Here is a 17,200-nt window from a genome sequence, read left to right on the forward strand (position 1 = left end):
AACGGCAGAATTGTATTCTCTCGAAGTTCAGAAGGCCGAACTCTGAACTTAAGGTGCTGGCAGGTCTGTAGGGAACGATCTTTCTTTGCTCCTTTCTAGCTGCTGACAGTCACTAACACTCCTGATGGGCCTCAGAGTTTAGCTGTATGTCTCCACTTTCTGCCGTCATCCTTCTGGGCCTTCCTGCTAGATCTCCCTCCTCAGGACACCAGTCATTAGATTATGGCCCACCCTACTACAGTATGATCTCTTCTAACTTGTATGTTAGTTAAGTATGAAACCACCTCACAAAACTGTAGGAGAATGGATATTGTTTGCAACTAGCATTGTCTACCACAGCTAGGTAGAGGTGACCATATACTCTGTTGTTGTTGTTTAGTCGCTAAGTTGTGTCCGACTCTTGGCGACCCCGTGGACTGTAGCCCACCAGACTCCTCTGCGCATGGGATTCTCTAGGCAAGAATACTGGAGTGGGTTGCCATTTCCTTCACACACTCTAGGTAATGGTAATTACCTAGGTCTCTGCAGAGACCGACCCTGTTTCCAAGTAAGAGTATCTTTACTGGTATTGGATGTTAGGGCTTAAGAATGCCTCGGGGATGGGGAAGAATGCAGTTCTTCCCACAATACCTATTAAAGATAATATTTCTAAAGTTGGGTCAAGATACTTTTGTACTTTCCAGACAACCACACGTTGAATAATGTATTTGATGGCAGGAGATCCTAGCTATGTGTCAGTATAACCCGGTTTTTGTTAAATAACTGACATCTTTAATCTTGAAAACACCTTTGTACCTTCTAAATAGTGAACTAATAGGTAATTATTAATACTATTAATTATTTATCTGAGAACTTAGGAACCAAATACTAATATAACTGAACATCTTGCTGACTTGCTATGTGAAATAGCCTTATTTTAATCACTCTCGAGTATACCTAATCAGTTCAGCCTTTGCCTTAATATATTATTAACACAATTAAACAGAGGGGTTAGGACCATAAGTACAATAAGCCTTACCGTTATCTAAGAATAATTTCCAGTATATACTATAACAAATGTACATTCTATTACAAATCAGACGTACAGAAGAACTCTGATCTGAATATATATAATCAAATAATCCAAATGAGTTGTCTTTTCTTTACCTTCAGAGCAAACTCACTAATTACTCTCAGCTACCCCTGTTAACTCCAAATGTATACACTAAACACCTTACGAAAAGTGAAATTCAGTGAAATTTGTTTAAGTGAGAAGGACTCTAAACTCTAAAATCTGCCATTAAAAGAGAAGTGATTGTTACGAGGGTCAGTTAAGATTGAGAAATAGTTTGACAGTTTCTTGGTAGCAGTAGTGAATAGATAAACTTGTTGAGGTGAGCAGTTAGAATGATGGAGGAATTTGCAACACTGAGCGTTATGCAGTATGGGGAAATGATTAAAAGTTGAGGACTTGGAGTCAGGCAGGTCTAGAATCTGCTCTCAGTTTCTGCCACTTATCAGATGTGTGACTTGAACAAGTCACTGAGCCTCACTAGGTTTCCATAACCGTAAAGTAATGATAGTCTTAACTGTCTGTTGTATGTCAGTGCTCTCCAGCAAGACTGCCAGGAATACACCTGGAGTGAACACATTGAGATGGTGGTTTGAATATCTGAAAATCCCTAACAATTAGCTAACTGTACAGGATAAGTTAGTGTGCAGCAAGCTTGCGTCAACCCCGTGTCCACATAGAAGTAGTGTTCTAGTAGTGGGCGTATTGAAAGTATAAGAACTGGTCACTGCAGCAGGAGTGAGGCAGTTTTGGTCCCTTAAAATGGACAGATTCTTTGAATGGAGTTAAACAGTTTCTGCAAGTCAGACTCAAGTGTCTCTGAAGAGAACCAACTGGCTATCATAATTGGGATGGTCCCAGGATTCTGGTCTTTCTGACTGAACAGGTCTTGCTTTTAGGATTGTAATTGCAGCAGAAGCATGTTGATTTGAGGTCAGGGTCCATTTCTCTGTGGCTGAAGGCTGGAATATGATATATAATGTTGCCTATAAAGGAGTCTACCTTCTGTGGTGCTTAAAAGAACAGTTATTAAATTTTTGTCAGCAGGGTCAGATGGAGGATAATAGATCCAACAATCTGTTAAATTCATATTAGTGACTGTGGTCTGGGGTGGGGGTACAAGAGGTTTTTTCTTAAGTGGCAGAAGAAGATCTTAGGAGGTCAGAAACAATAGGATGAAGATGAAAGATCGTATTGGCTTTAATAGGAATGATTAATAGTAAAGAGAAGAGTACTAAAGAGTCAGAAAATTAATCTGATTTTGCCATCTTGGGTAGGAGCTGTCCACTTTTGAGGTCATTATCTTCTGGAGAATTCCTTAGAGGGAATGGATGTACAGGAGTCAGAAGGATGTGATGTCTTTCAAGTTAGAAACTTGAAAGAATCCAATGAATGTCCCCTCGAACTGTTACTGCTGAACCAGTGGTTAGCAACCTATCAGTTCCTTTCTATAGATAACCAGTGGAAAGTTTTCTCTGGTGCCATCTTTTCCAGAAGACCAAAACTCCAGACTTTAAATCATTCATAGGCTCTTCTGTGTTTGTAATAAACCTGGAATATCATTGTAGTATTTAATTGTATTAGTTGGTAATCAGGTAGCACCTAAGATTTAAACCAAAATTCCCACCTGAAAAAGCAATGTACTGTTACCACATAAGGGGTCACCTTGTGGATCTTAGAGATGATTTATCTTATTGCCATCAAGACTCTTGGCAGTACTTAGGACTGTGGAAGTTTGAGGGTTTTTAAGTGCTTTGATAAATATAGTTTTAGAATTCTATTTATTCTCTTAACGTTTGTGGATGATGGGGATGTTGGAGAGTCTGTGTTTTTAAAAGGTCATGCTTATGGGGTTTTTTCAAAGCAACATCAGTGTAATGTGTGGTCCTATTACTTGAGAAATAGTTGCTATTTCCTAGTCAGGAATACAGAATCTGCTCATTTTTCTTCTGCCATTATAGCGTAGCTCTTTAGCATGAGGAGGCCTCAGTCTACCTTAAAAGTAAACAATAAACAACTGATAGCTCATTTGAAGGTGTTTAAAAGTGTACCTCAGTGCTTTGTTCTTGTCCCTGTCTTAACCAAGGTTGTGTCAGTGCCAGGAGGACCATACACCAGCAGCATCCATGGGGGTACCTCTTGAAGTCCCTGCTGCAGTGTTGGTACAGTGTTGATGTATCACAAATGAACGATCTTGTTCATGCCTGAAGCTCCCCACAAATGGCTGCTTCCAACTCCGAATTGTCCTTGGTGAAATTGAGTCAGCTGAGAGATAAGTGTAACGTGTTAGTTACAGAGAAAGCATGAAGGAAGCAGATGTTTGGCCAGAGAGAGATGCAATTTCAGATTGAGACACCTCATGAGAACTGTAGCAGTCCACAAGAATAATGCTTGTGTAATTTTTTATTTCCAGTTACAGAGGCCAGGGATCAGACAAAATCTGGTTCTGGGCATTTGAAACTAAGCAAACCAATTCTCGGGACACGAAGACAAACTTGAAGTCAGGTCCTTATAAGATTTTTTTAAACATCTTTATTGAAATACAACTTAAATATCATAAAATTCACCCATTAAAAGTTTATACTATAGTGAGTTTTAGTATGTTCACAGAGTTGTATAGTCATCCCCCCAAAAGAAACCCTGCAATCCCTCTCTCCAGGACCCACCCCTAGTCCCAGATAACTGCTTATACACTGTCGGTATGGATTTGCCTGTGGTGGGTATTTCCTATAAATGAGAGCAGCAGTGTGTAGTCTTTTCTGACTGACGTCAGTCATTTTACATTATATTCTCAAGATTTTCATATATGTCATCCCTTATAAAGTTTTGAAATGTTTTTGCCAGTCAGTGGTCTTTCTGACCTCAGCCTCCAGGGCCAGTTTATAGGGACTGATCTTATCTGTGTCTATCCTCTCATTACAGTGTATTCCTCTTGTAGATGCGAGTCAACCCTCAATAGATTATAGGAGCAGGTGTTAGAAGGTCAGAAAATAGTTTCATCAGGGAACAGTGACAAGTCTAATTGGATAACCCATATATTCTCCAGACACCTTTTTCTAGAAAAACGCAATAAACCCAATACTAAAGGGCTTCAGTGAAATATTTGAGCTCCATTCAGCATGAACTTACCTCCTAGCCAAAGGGCAGGTTGCACCTCAAAAGGAGTTTTAGATACACACTTTGTTATCGAGGTTTCCAATGCAAGGCAGTAAGAACTTCAGCCAGATGTCCATGAGCCCTGCATTTCTGCCAGTGCCCTGTTGCCAGAGACCACCAGGAGCCACCTATAATTCAGCAAGTTGAATTCAGTGCCCATTTGCAGTGTGGGAGATCACATACTGTAGGGGGTTGGAGGGGGGAGGCGGTGGAGGGCTTCAGGGCTCTTTATAAGAACGTGTTAGAAAGGACCTAGAGGGTTTGGGCTTGTGTTATGTATTTGCAAGGAGGATTCAAGGAAGTGAGGTTTGCTCAGGGACTGGTGGTGTCAGAAAGCCCAGATGACTGACTGAGAATCTTAACAGAGATCTAGGAATGCAGACCAAAGTGAACCTAGAGCAGCAGGGACATCCATTACTTTTGCAAGGGGAGGTTCAGTTTTTATGATTGCACAATAACCTTGTTTTTGTCTGTGCTTAAAAAAAGTTATGTGTTTGAGACCAGTGTGACAGGGTCTGATGTTGGTGTTCTGTGAGGTTGTTTTATGTCCAATAGAAAAACGTGTCAGTGTCAAGCCAGTTTCTCTTTCACAAGTATGAAATAAGGTGTGTTTAACACATGTAGAGCAGTGGCTGGCATATGGAAAATGCTCAGTAGTAAATGACCACTGTGATTATTTCTCACCACCAGAAGGGTTTTTTAAGCGTCTTAAGTACTTAAACAATGGTTAGCAAAAACAAGACTCATTTTGATGGAACAGCACTCCTTAATGGTAGAAGAGAGTATTCTCTCTTGATAAGATAGCCTTAACATATAAAGCTGGTAAGTCAGAATTCTTAATCCCCATACCACTGAGAGCAGAATTCTTATAGTTTAGAAAGGAAACTTTGTTTTAATAATTTAAGAAACATCAGTATTACCTCAACAAAGTAAATGCTGTGTATCCTACTATTAAATCGGTTCAAGTAACATTCCAGTTAATATGATTACTTGCATTGATGGGCAGAAACCATCATGTCAGGAAAAAAAAAATTTACAAGATTTATTTTTGTGTATTGTTGTGTAACTGATACAACACTATGTGTTAAAATGCCCACAGTATGGATAGATTTCTAAAAGTCTGTTTTAACTCTTAATTTAGCTTGAAATGGTTTTTATTTTTAGCTTTTGGCACATTTAATGTGTCACGGACAAGAAGAGAGTGCCCTTTGTTTTACTTTCCATCCTTACTATCCATCAAGTTAGGGATCCAGAGGCCAAGGTTTAGATATTTTAGAATGTGGAAGTAGATTTGTTTTAAGAGGGACCATCTGTTAGGTATGTCTTGTTCTCCATTTTAGTTCTTTTTGACCAGCTTTTAAAGCAAACTCTTGGTAATACCAGAATCAATCCGAAGCACAGTGGGTTTTATTTCTACCTCACCATGACCCCACCCTCTCCTGAAGTATTATAGCTTGCCTTGCCTGGTGGTCATATGTCAGTTAGGTCAGTCTTCGTGGCCTGCCCAAATCACACCACTAGGCTTTTTGGTTTTTTTGGCAAATCTTTACCTAAAAGCTTTAATGTTGCCTGCATTCTGAACAACTGCAGAATACTATAAAGTAGATTTGTGTGTGTGTCCATGGTGACCAGGTCCAAATACCAAGACTTTTCCAGTTTTTATCTTAGGACAGATTGAAATGTTAGAGTTCCCTCTTCTTTAAAGGAAAAAGTGACAATGGGAAGAAATTGACAAGAGCTCTTTCTTAAACAAAATGCAGCATAATCTGGTCTTCCAACCCACATCTGGTTTAAAAACCAATGAGAAGGATCAGGAATAAGTTGGATAAGTAGGCATAGGGAAAAGGCATAAATGTCTTGACAGTAAGGGAAAGAGAAAAAGAAAAGGCATGCACTGATCTGCCAAACACAAACCAGTAAGGGAGAGAGCATGGGGGCAGAAGGAATAGAGGTGCAGTCGGGGATTAATGTAAACACATAGGGTCTTGTCTCCTTTCAGAAGCCTCTGTCAGTGTTTTGGAACAAGGTGTAACAGTTGGTGTTCTTGAGTCATCAAGAAACAAGAAAAAGTTATATTTAATGTTCTGTATTTAAGAAGTCAAGGCAAAGTACAATTCTGGCACAAATTTTGTAGTGCAAATGATTAAATAAAGTTTGGATGCCTTAAAAGGGATTAGGTTAGTTTTTTAGGAGAACTTTACTTTACTTAAGTAGAAAGCGTATTCATTTCCTGATGTCACCTGGTTCAAGTGTTCCAAGAGGGAAAACTGAAGTGGTGCTGGATTCTAAATTTTCACTGAAAGGAGATTTAATCTTACGTGTCTGTTAACAGATGATGTTTATTAAATGTTCACGTGTATGTGGTGTTGTACAAACTGTTACAGTTAGTACATTTTAGCTTTTGTTACAACACTGCCACCAGAAGAGTGTACAGCTGCAGAGGCTCCTTGGTTCAGTTGGGGCAGCACAGCTTTCTGCACGTGGTAGAGACATCGACCAAGTTCAACACCTGATGAGAACTGGCGAGATTGTTTGGATCTACCCTCCCATTGAAAACAAAAATACCTTTTTTTAAAGTCACCTTTTAAGGTATTTGAAAAGATGATCAGGGTTAATTTTAAGGAAGAGTCTGACCTGGAGAGGTAAGTACTCACCAGAGCACTAAAACCTGTTTTTCCCTAGACATTTGACAAAACACCAATGGGCTTTGGTTCATCAGCTTAAAGGTGAGGGAGACAGAGGTCAACCCAGAGCATATGGAAGCTGCAAAGTCTTAGAGAAGGCGCATGCATGAAGTAGGAGCCCCAGAGTTCACATACCACAAGGACTACACCTGCTCACCTTCCTTCAGACTCCAGGGGAACTTTGGAGACCGCTACCTTGGCAATGGGCTGCCTAAAAGATGAAAAGGGGAAAAAATGCACCCCTGAGAATGATAGATAGAACTCTTGCAGATTTCTGTCTTGCTTGTTCCTTGCAGGTGAGGCCAAGGAATCTCAAAACAGTAAATTGGTTTAGATAATGCCTACCTTCCAGGAACCTCACAGAGGCAAACAAACCTTTTCTGGAAGAGGGCACATTCATCCTCCCCTCAGCAAGTCAGTCTTCTCCAGGGTGTTTTCAAGGGCAATAACCACTGTCAGAAACAACCAGCCCAAAGGAACTATGGCTAATCAAATATTTTGGCAGCAGGTTGAATTGAGCAGAAGAGAGAATTGTTGAATCAGAAGATAAATTAGAAGAAACCACCCAAGCGCTGCACAGACAAACTGTTAGGGTTCTCCAGAGAAACAAACCCAGTAGGACGGATAGGCAGAGGCATATGCAGGGTGAGGCGGCAGCGGGGGATTCGCTCACATGACACTGGAGGACTCGAAGTCCCAGAGTCTGCTGTCTTCTGGGTGGAGGCCAAGAAAGCCGGAAGCGTAGTTCCAGCGCAAATCCTAAGGCCTGGGAACTTCAGGCCTGGTAGTGTCAGTCCCAGTTCAAGACCAAAGGCCTGAGAACCAGAAGCACTGATGTTCAAAAGCAGGAGACCACGGATGTCTCAGCTCAAGCAGAGAGCAGTTTGCCCTTCTTTCACCTTTGTGTTCTGTTCAGCCCATCACCAGACTGGATAATACCCACCTGCATTGGTGAAGATGATTCTCCTTACTCAGTCTACCAAAATGCTAATCTCTCTGGAAACATGCTCACAGATACACCTGGAAGTGATATTTTACCTGCTCTCTGGTTACCTCTTAGCCCAGTATGTTGACACATAAATTAACCATCAGAACACAGGTGTAGAAGAGGGTAAGGCTTATGGATGGTACAAACGTAGGTATATTTAACTTCTTAATAACGTTAGAGACTAATGAAATGATCTTTTTAATGTGCTAAGGAAAATTAATGTGAATCTAGATGTCTGCACACAGTGAGAGTATCTTTGAAGAATGAAGGTGAAATGCATTCTCAAAGAAAAATGATTCAGAATATCATCACTAAAGAAACATTTAAGGGTAGACTACAGGTAGATGTAAAGTGAACATGGAAGGTTTAATATACAAAAGAATGAAGAGCAAAGGTAAACATGAACAGATGTAGACAAACATTGCTTATATGAAAAAGTAGAGGCTTTATCCAAAAGAAGTAAAATGTCAGGCAGTAATTTGTAAATTGCAAAATGGGTGTATATGGGAAATGAAGTTAAAATTTCTAAGATCCTTCTATTGTCCAGGCGGAAGTAAAGTTTTCTCTCAATTTTGGTAAATATGTGTCTAATTTCCAAAGCAACCAGTAAAGTCAATCGGAAAAGATTGTGTAATTTCCAAACTGATAGAAAGGGAGAAATTAAATAATTATCACTTACATTCAGTAAGTTAATTCTAAAATGTATAAAGAAATGCAAAGATATTCAGGAAGCAAATGAACAAGGTAAGAGGATTTACTCAGCCTGACATCAAGATTATTCTAAAACTGCAGTAAGTACAGCGTGGCATTCATGCAAATATAGACCAGCAGATGGAACTAGTAGAGAACCTGGAAACAAACCCATGCATTTAGAGCTCTCCAGGGCAGAGAAGAAAAGACAGACTTTTCAGTAAGTGTGTTCCCTTCACAATATCAACTCCAGGTGTGTTCAAGAAAGATATGCGTGTCAAGGGCAAAATCTAAATCTTTCATAAAAGTAATTTGAGATAGGAAAGGATTTTTAAAAACAAGCCCCCAAAGCCATAACCATAAAGGAAAAGACTGATCAGTTAAGGTATAAATCTTTGCATCATCAAAAGAAACCATGAAAAGACAAGTCATGGAAGAGGGGGAAATATTTGTAACATCTTTCACTGATAGAGACTTTGTATCCAAAACATGAAAAGAACTTTTATAATGAAGAGGGCAACTCAGTAGCAAGACTTGAAGCATTTCATAGAAAGTTAAAATGTTAGTCACTCAATTCGTGTCTGACTCTTTGTGACCCCATGGACTAGCTCACCAGGCTCCTCTGTCCAAGGAATTCTCCAGGCAAGAATACTGGAGTGGGTTGTCATTTCCTTCTCCAGGGTATCTTCCTGACCCAGGGATTGAACCCCGGTCTCCGGATTGCAGGCAAACTCTTTACCAACTGAGCCACCAGGGAAGGGTTCAACAAATACATGAAGTTTAAAAAATATATATCCTATGACCAAGCAAATCCATTCCTGATTTAGATACCATAGGAATAAAAACCATGCGTACATGCACTGTTGTACAAGAATACTCACAACAGGGAATTCCGTGGTGGTCCAGTGGTTAGGACTCAGCACTTTTACTGTTAGGGGTGCTGGTTGAATCTCTGGTAAGGGAATATTCCGCAAGCCACATGTCACAGCCAAAAAAATGAAGAAGGGTGAGGAGAAAAGGAAACAAGTTATTACCGTGAAAAACAGGATGATGGTTGCTCTTGGAAAGAGGGGTTTGTGATCAGGGAAGGGTAATGGGGACTTTAAGGATGCTGCCAGTGTAGTGTGTTAAGGTTTGTGAGAATATTGTACACATGTTCACCCTACAGCTGTCTTTTTAATTTTGTGTAAAAGGTGTATGTACAACAAGTCAGCTGTGTGTCACCATAAAATGTCTTTAAAAACAAAACTTGTCAGTGATTCCTTAAATGTTACATTAGTTAATTTTATGTCAATTTTTGTTTCATTTATATTTGAATTTCTGTGCTCCTTTCTAAAATTAAATACTCAAAGAAATAATCCAAAGAATTTAAGTAGTAATATAAGAATCTGTTGTTTTACACATGATTTTTAAAATCACATGTAGATAATTTGTTCAAAGTTTTAGAGACAGAGCTTGCAATTTATATATCCTGGTTTATTTATTTCACCAGAGTACTGACAGCTGTCCTCTTGTTCACAGGCTCAGTAGATGAAGGCATCACGGAGGGATTGCCTACGCTTCAGGGCACTTCTAGCACCAGCGCTCACGTAGATGATGATGATCGGTTAGTACCAACACAGTAGGACGTTTTCTTGTAAGGGTTCCGCATGTAATTCTGAATCCAAGCATTTTATCTAGGATTACATAAAAGTTTACTGAAACTTGACTTCTATATATTTTGTAATCATGAGGTAGCCAATAAATTAGACAAGGTTTTTCAGGTATTTCTTAAACTTCCCAGCTCCATTGCTTTAAATAGTATCTGTTTCAGGTGTTGGCAAACCTGTGGCCCACAGGCCAATTCTCCTACCACCTTTATTTGTAAATCAAATTTTATTGGGACACAACCATGCTGTGTCTGTGGATGGCAGAATTGAGTGGTTGAAATAGAGATCATGCAGTATGCAAAGCCAAAAATAATTACACCTGTCCTGCGACCAAAACAGTTCACCAAACCCTTTTCCTTATACTCGTGATTCCCAGGTCATTGTCTTCACATTGACCCTTCCTGCTGATATCCTCACATAGATGTAGCAGGGCCATTTCAGACTTAAGACCAAGACAGTGCTCCAGCCTCCTCCCTCAGACCTGCTCTTCTAGTCTTCCTGTCTCAGTAAACTGTGTCATTATCAAGCCCAGATTTCTTCAGCAGCATCTCTGTGAATTATACTTGATATTTTTCCCTCACACCCACCCCTGTATTTAATCCACAAGTCCTTTCTGCTCTGCATCCAAAACATGTTCCTTGTCAATCCACTTTTCCTCTAGCTCTGCTGCAACCACCCCAGCCCAGGTCACCACCACCTTTTGCTTTGACTACTGCAGTAACCTTCAACTGGCCCCTGATTTCATGATCCCCTCTACTCCAGTCCTTCTCCATGTAGCAGCCAGAATTTTGTTTTTTACATTAAGTCAGATTGTGTTGCTGTTCTAAGTAGCAAACTCTTTAAATTCTCCAGTAGTTCCGTTCAGTGTCCAGTCAGTTCAGTGTCCAGTCACTCAGTCGTGTCTGACTGTGACCCCTTGGACTGCAGCATGCCAGGCGTTCCTGTCCACCACCAACTCCTGGAGTTTACTCAGACTCATGTCCATTGAGTCATTGATGCCATCCAACCATCTCATCCTCTGTCATCCCCTTCTCCTCTTGCCTTTAATCTTTCCCAGCATCAGGGTCTTTTCAAATGAGTCAGTTCTTTGTATCAGGTGGCCAAAGTAATGGAGTTTCAGATTCAGCATCAGTCCTTCCAATGAATATTCAGGATTGATCTCCTTTAGGATGGACTGGTTTGATCTCCTTGCTGTCCAAGGGACTCTCAGGAGTCTTCTCCAACACCACAATTCAAAAGCATCAATTCTTCGGCGCTCAGCTTTCTTTACAGTCCAGCTTTCACATCCATACATGACTACTGGAAAAACCATAGCCTTGACTAGACGGACCTTTGTTGGCAAAGTAATGTCTGTGCTTTTTAATATGCTGTCTAGGTTGGTTATAACTTCCCTTCCAAGGAGCAAGCATCTTTTAATTTCATGGCTGCAGTCACCATCTGCAGTGATTTTGGATATATGTCTGTCACTGTTCCCACTGTTTCCCCATCTGTTTGCCATGAAGTGATGGGACTGGATGCTATGATCTTAGTTTTCTGAATGTTGAGTTTCAAGCCAACTTTTTCACTCTCTTTCACTTTTCATCAAGAGGCTCTTTAGTTCTTCTTCGCTTTCTGCCGTAAGGGTGGTGTCATCTGCATATCTGAGGTTATTGATATTTCTCCTGGAAATCTTGATTCCAGCTTGTTCTTTCAACCAGTCCAGCCTTTCTCATGATGTACTCTGCATATAAGTTAAATAAGCAGGGTGACAATATACAGCCTTGATACCCCCTTCCGGATTTGGAACCAGTCTATTGTTCCATGTCTGGTTCTAACTGTTGCTTCTTGACCTGCATACAGATTTCTCAAGAGGCAGGGCAGGTGGTCTGGTATTCCCATCTCTTGAAGAATTTTTCACAGTTTGTTGTGATCCATACAGTCAAAGGCTTTGGCGTAGTCAGTAAAGCAGAAGTAGATGTTTTTCTGGAACTCTCTTGCTTTTTTGATGATCCAGCCAATGTTGGCAATTTGATCTCTGGTTCCTCTGCCTTTTCTAAATCCAGCTTGAACATCTGGAAGTTCATGGTTCACAAACTGTTGAAGCCTGGCTTGGAAAATTTTACACATTACTAGCTTGTGAGATGAGTGCAGTTGTGCAGTAGTTTGAGCATTCTTTGGCATTGCCTTTCTTTGGGATTGAAATGAGTAGATTCTTAAATCGAAACTCCTCGCCATGCCTTGAAAGCCATACACGATGTGATTCTAGCCTGACGCCCTTCAGACCACACTCCTCACAGACCACGTTCTGGCCATGCTGACCTTCAGTTCCTGGAGTAGTCCATGTTTGTTCTGGTTTGCAGGCCTGCCATTTTAAGGCCTTTCTTTTGCCTTAAATGCTTTCTTCCCTAATTTTTACTTTGCTCCCTCTTTCTTCATTCTTCAGATCACTGTCAGTTCTGAAGGTTTTTCCTGACCACCAGTCTAAAGTAAAACAGCACCAATCATTGTTGGGTCACTCAACTTTAATTCTCTGTTCTGATCATTTTTTTGTGTGCTTATTGTCTGTCTCTGACCACTGAATATAAAACTTCACTGCAGTAACTCCTCATCATTAGAGTCCAGGACAGACTTTAAGAAGTGTGTTTATTGAAAACTCGAAGGATTCAAAGAATTCAAACATGATTTACTGTATTTGAGAAGATAACCTGGTAGAGCAGGTTGTGAACCAGAGTCCTTTGAGTAAATTATTGAAGGTGTAAGCAAATGTAAATATGCCTAGCTTCCTTAATTTCAAACATGAATGGGGTTGTCTGTTCTGTACTAGATACTCTGCTGAGTGGTGGGGATATTGAAATGAAACATTACCCTTGTCCTCAAAGAGGTCACACCAACACTGGGGCCAGGAGAGGGGTTAAAAACAGACAAGTAAGCAGATAATCATGAGTGGTCTGCAGAGGAGTCTATTGCTCTGCATAGGAGAGTACCTACCTAAATCACTAATGAATCAAGGAAGGCTTTCAGGAGGAGGAGGTTAACTTCTTGGCTACATCTCATAAAATGACTGGTGTGTTATCTAAGCAAAAAGGGTAGGCAGGTAGAGGAAGTTAAATATATGAAAGCATAGCACTGAGAGAGAAGTGTTAAGGAGGAACTGCTTGGTAGGGGTATGTTTGGGGAGTATGACAAGAAATGAGACTGAAAAAGTATACAGACCCAGATCATGAGGAGTCTTGTATGGCTTCATTGTAAAGATAGCAGTGAGCCATCACAGGACTGTTATCAAGAGACTGATTTAATCAGATCACTGTGAAAGGGGTGTGGGGCAAAATAGAAAGAGATAGCCATATATTGACCAGAGCCTGAATTGAAGCAGTAGTAGGAACAAAAGGATTATTAGATTAAGGATACCTAAAGTAAAATCGTTTATATGATCTTGGTCACATGTCTTTGCTTAACTTAGGATGTTGGACATTCTGGACAGTAACACTTTTTCCTATTATAAATGAATCTTGTAATCTAACTTTTAAATTTATTTCCTTTTGTTCATTTAAACTTGTGCAGAACTGTTTATTGAACTTAAAAATCAGAGCCTGGTTGCCTTCTTTGGTCTGTTTTTTAGATTGGAAAATGTTCAGTATCCCTACCAACTCTACATTGCTCCTTCCACCAGCAGCACAGAACGGCCAAGTCCCAATGGTCCAGATAGACCTTTTCAGTGTCCAACGTGTGGGGTGCGATTCACCCGTATTCAGAACCTGAAGCAGCACATGCTGATCCACTCAGGTAATGCCATCGTTCCTCTTGTGGCATAAATGAACCCTCTAGAACATTTTATTTTGGAATTCCAGTTAAAAATAGTAAACAGATGCTTTTGAGTTAGGAAAAAGTATATCTCTGGGAAATCTAGTGAGAACAGATAAATTCAGTTCTGTTGCTGATTTGTGACATTGTGAGAAAGATATTTGCTTAATACATTGGCCACAGGCATAAATAAGTCTTCTGATTGGAACTGGGGGCAAGTGTGATGTGCACACGACATACGTGAAAAAGAGATCAGATACTTGTGTGTGTATATGTGAGGGAGGAAAGCACAAGTGCATTTGGTAAAGCAAATGGGGTTAAAAGGGCATATATTGGTGTTCTCTGTGCTATTCTAATTTTTCTTAAGTTTGTAATTCCAAATAAAAAGTGTTTTTAAAAATTAAATACAATAATTTTATTTTAATTGTGCAATCCTAAATTTCTCTGTGCCCTGAGAAATTTCTCTGTGCCCTATTCAGCCAGCCTTGCAGTATTATTTTAGCGTAAAAAAGATTTTGGATAAATGATGTGTAGAACATACTTGAAACTTAAGTTCAGTGTTCACATAAAGGCAATAAAATTCTTATAGGTAGAACACTGGCCTCTGATAAGGAAGAAATCTTTGCTACTATTCTCAGCTGTTTAACTGTCTCACTTTCCTCTTCTTCAGATAGGTCTAACAATCCTGTGCTAACACTAATTCCCTTTGACTTTGTTGAATCAACAGATTATGTTTTGAAGGTTTTTGAAATTTTTTTGCTAAAACTGTGATAATGAATTGGAAGAGACCATAAATGCACTTTACATTTCATATATTAATTTCTACATATTTATGTCACTATTACATTAAGTACTCCAAAACTTAACCAAAGGTAGTTCTGTTACAATCACTAATTATGTTCAGAGATGTTAGAATTTTCTTTTTTCTTCTCATTTTTCTCTGAGATAGGAAATTAAGATTAGATAACTGATCAGTTTACACATTTTCTTGATATAAACCTTACTACTTTAATGAAATGAAATAATAACAGGTGAAGAATTGGGGTCTGCTTAAATAAATACTCTTGTTAAATTGTATTTTGAAGTCTGAGAAGATTTGGAAGAATTCAAAAATCAAATGGAGTATATATCAATTTGATTACCCCACCGCCACCCCATGGTGCCTTTCTTGCCTGCTTGCTTTTTCAAACACTAGTGACTTCTCAGGTGTTTTGTACTTTTTCTAAGATACTGAATTTGGGACTCGTTTCTGCTGATGGTTTTTATCTTTTCAGATTATCTGTTGCTACAAAATTAGTTCAGAAATTTGTGAAGTTTATGACATTTCCATTTATTTTGTTTTTAGATAATATTTTGTATCGCTTTATTTTATAGGAATTAAACCATTTCAGTGTGACCGCTGTGGGAAAAAGTTCACCAGGGCTTACTCGCTAAAGATGCATCGCCTAAAGCATGAAGGTAAACGCTGTTTCCGGTGCCAGATATGTAGTGCCACTTTCACTTCCTTCGGGGAATATAAACACCACATGAGGGTTTCCCGGCACATTATCCGCAAGCCTCGGATTTACGAGTGCAAAACATGTGGCGCCATGTTCACCAACTCTGGAAATTTAATCGTGCACCTGAGGAGTCTGAACCATGAAGCGTCAGAGCTAGCAAACTACTTCCAGAGCAGGTGAGGTGCACAACGAAAACCGAACCAGGGAAACTGCTTTCTAGACTCTCTCTTCCTGTTGTTAGGGCAGCCTGCTGTGCTTTGTTTTGTTTTTTTAATCAGGTTGCCAGCTAATCAATCACATTCCTTAAAAATTCCCACTATCCAATAACACTCTGCTCTCCTGATAAAATTTTGCTAATTCTGCTAAGTATAAACAGTTTTAAATACTTTTATAGTTGGCATTAGAAATCTTTTCCTACAGAGATAGACCACTTGTTTTGTGTTTTGGGGGGTTGTTGCCGGGGGGGGGGTTTGTTGTTGGTTTTTTTTTTTAATATAAGGTTAAAGTAATTCTGTAGTCGATTTTAAATAGACCTGACTGGAAAATTTACCATGTCAGATGATATTTGGTGACAGTGGATTACTTCCCATTCTTTGGATGTTGGTTAAATTCTTGACTACTCCTCCTTTTTTTTCCCTCTCTAAATAATGAGAGGAACTTCAGCAGCAACTATAATTGATAGTTTACATCAAATGAAGTTTTCCTCTTTTTCTTTCAGTTTAGAACTCCATACATTGAATATTAAAAATTTATGATAGAGTTAACCTTTCTGATTTATCGGGTAGCTGAGGATCGGGTTCTAGTTCTGGCTCTGCCGCTCCCTGCTGGTATGATTGAACATATCACTTCACAGATGAAGAAGCTTGAACTTAGAGAAGGATAATGTGTAAGCTTTAAAGATGATTGCTAAGGTCTCCTCTAGATATAAAATTCTGTTGTCTATTTGTAATACTTTATCAGAATTGTACATCTGTAGGAATCCTTAGTTTCTTATAAAATGAAATCAAATTTTACACCACCTTTATTTTTATAATCTTATTTTTCTATAAATTTTTTTCCTGCATTGATTTTGGTTTTCTCTTAAAGCCAGACATTTTGCCAAATGTAATCATTTCTGACTCTTAGTGTCTGGTTATTATATCACTAAACTTATATTATATACAACATATCAAAGTTTGTTCAGGACTAAAATCGTGTCCCAGTTAACTGCACAGGCTGTTTTCTGTATCTTCCCTGTGCTGAGCCCTCTGTCCTCCACTCTTTAACATATGAAGACTTTTATAACCGAGGACATCTTAAATTGCTTTGCAAATGAGCAGATTTCAATTTTTTTATTAATAGTGGAAAAATTATAAAATAACCTAAAGTATATTAGATATTGAAATTATAAAGTATAATGAACTTTTTTGTTCAACAGTAAAGATTTAAATAAAGCATCTAAGTAGTTTTTTACATTTTTCTATATAGTAGATTGTATATAAGGTCATTTATGCATGAGGATTAGTTTAACTATATCCAAGAAGTAATAAAAAGCTATGTTTATATACCTTATAATTAGTGTATAATCCAAGAAAGGTTACACATAAGTTATTCAAATGCTCTTTGTTTAAATGAACATGCTATTTGCGTTTGCTTTGTGCACAGAAACTCTTCTCCATAGGAGGAGAAAGGCTGTTTAGGTGTCCACAGTGACACCTAAACAC

At 39.1% G+C, this 17,200-nt stretch overlaps 1 protein-coding gene across 6 annotated transcripts in view; it reads left to right on the forward strand.

Moving 5' to 3' along the window:
• The window catches only part of ZBTB44 (zinc finger and BTB domain containing 44), a 58,037-nt gene that overhangs the window by 33,331 nt on the left and 7,506 nt on the right, over positions 1-17,200 (forward strand). Inside the window, exons 3-5 of one of the 6 annotated variants that reach the window (XM_086383115.1) lie at positions 10,091-10,175; positions 13,817-13,980; positions 15,373-15,673. In XM_086383115.1, the coding sequence (XP_086239241.1) occupies positions 10,091-10,175; positions 13,817-13,980; positions 15,373-15,673 (550 nt within the window). The remainder of the gene's footprint in view (positions 1-10,090; positions 10,176-13,816; positions 13,981-15,372; positions 15,674-17,200) is intronic. The other 5 variants (XM_086383118.1, XM_086383116.1, XM_086383119.1 and 2 more) reach the window with 5 other exon arrangements.

The sequence above is a fragment of the Bos grunniens genome, chromosome 29 (genome assembly GCF_055505025.1).
Source record: "Bos grunniens cultivar Pamir isolate PY7600 chromosome 29, Bosgru_T2T1.0, whole genome shotgun sequence".
Classification (NCBI taxonomy): domain Eukaryota; kingdom Metazoa; phylum Chordata; class Mammalia; order Artiodactyla; family Bovidae; genus Bos; species Bos grunniens.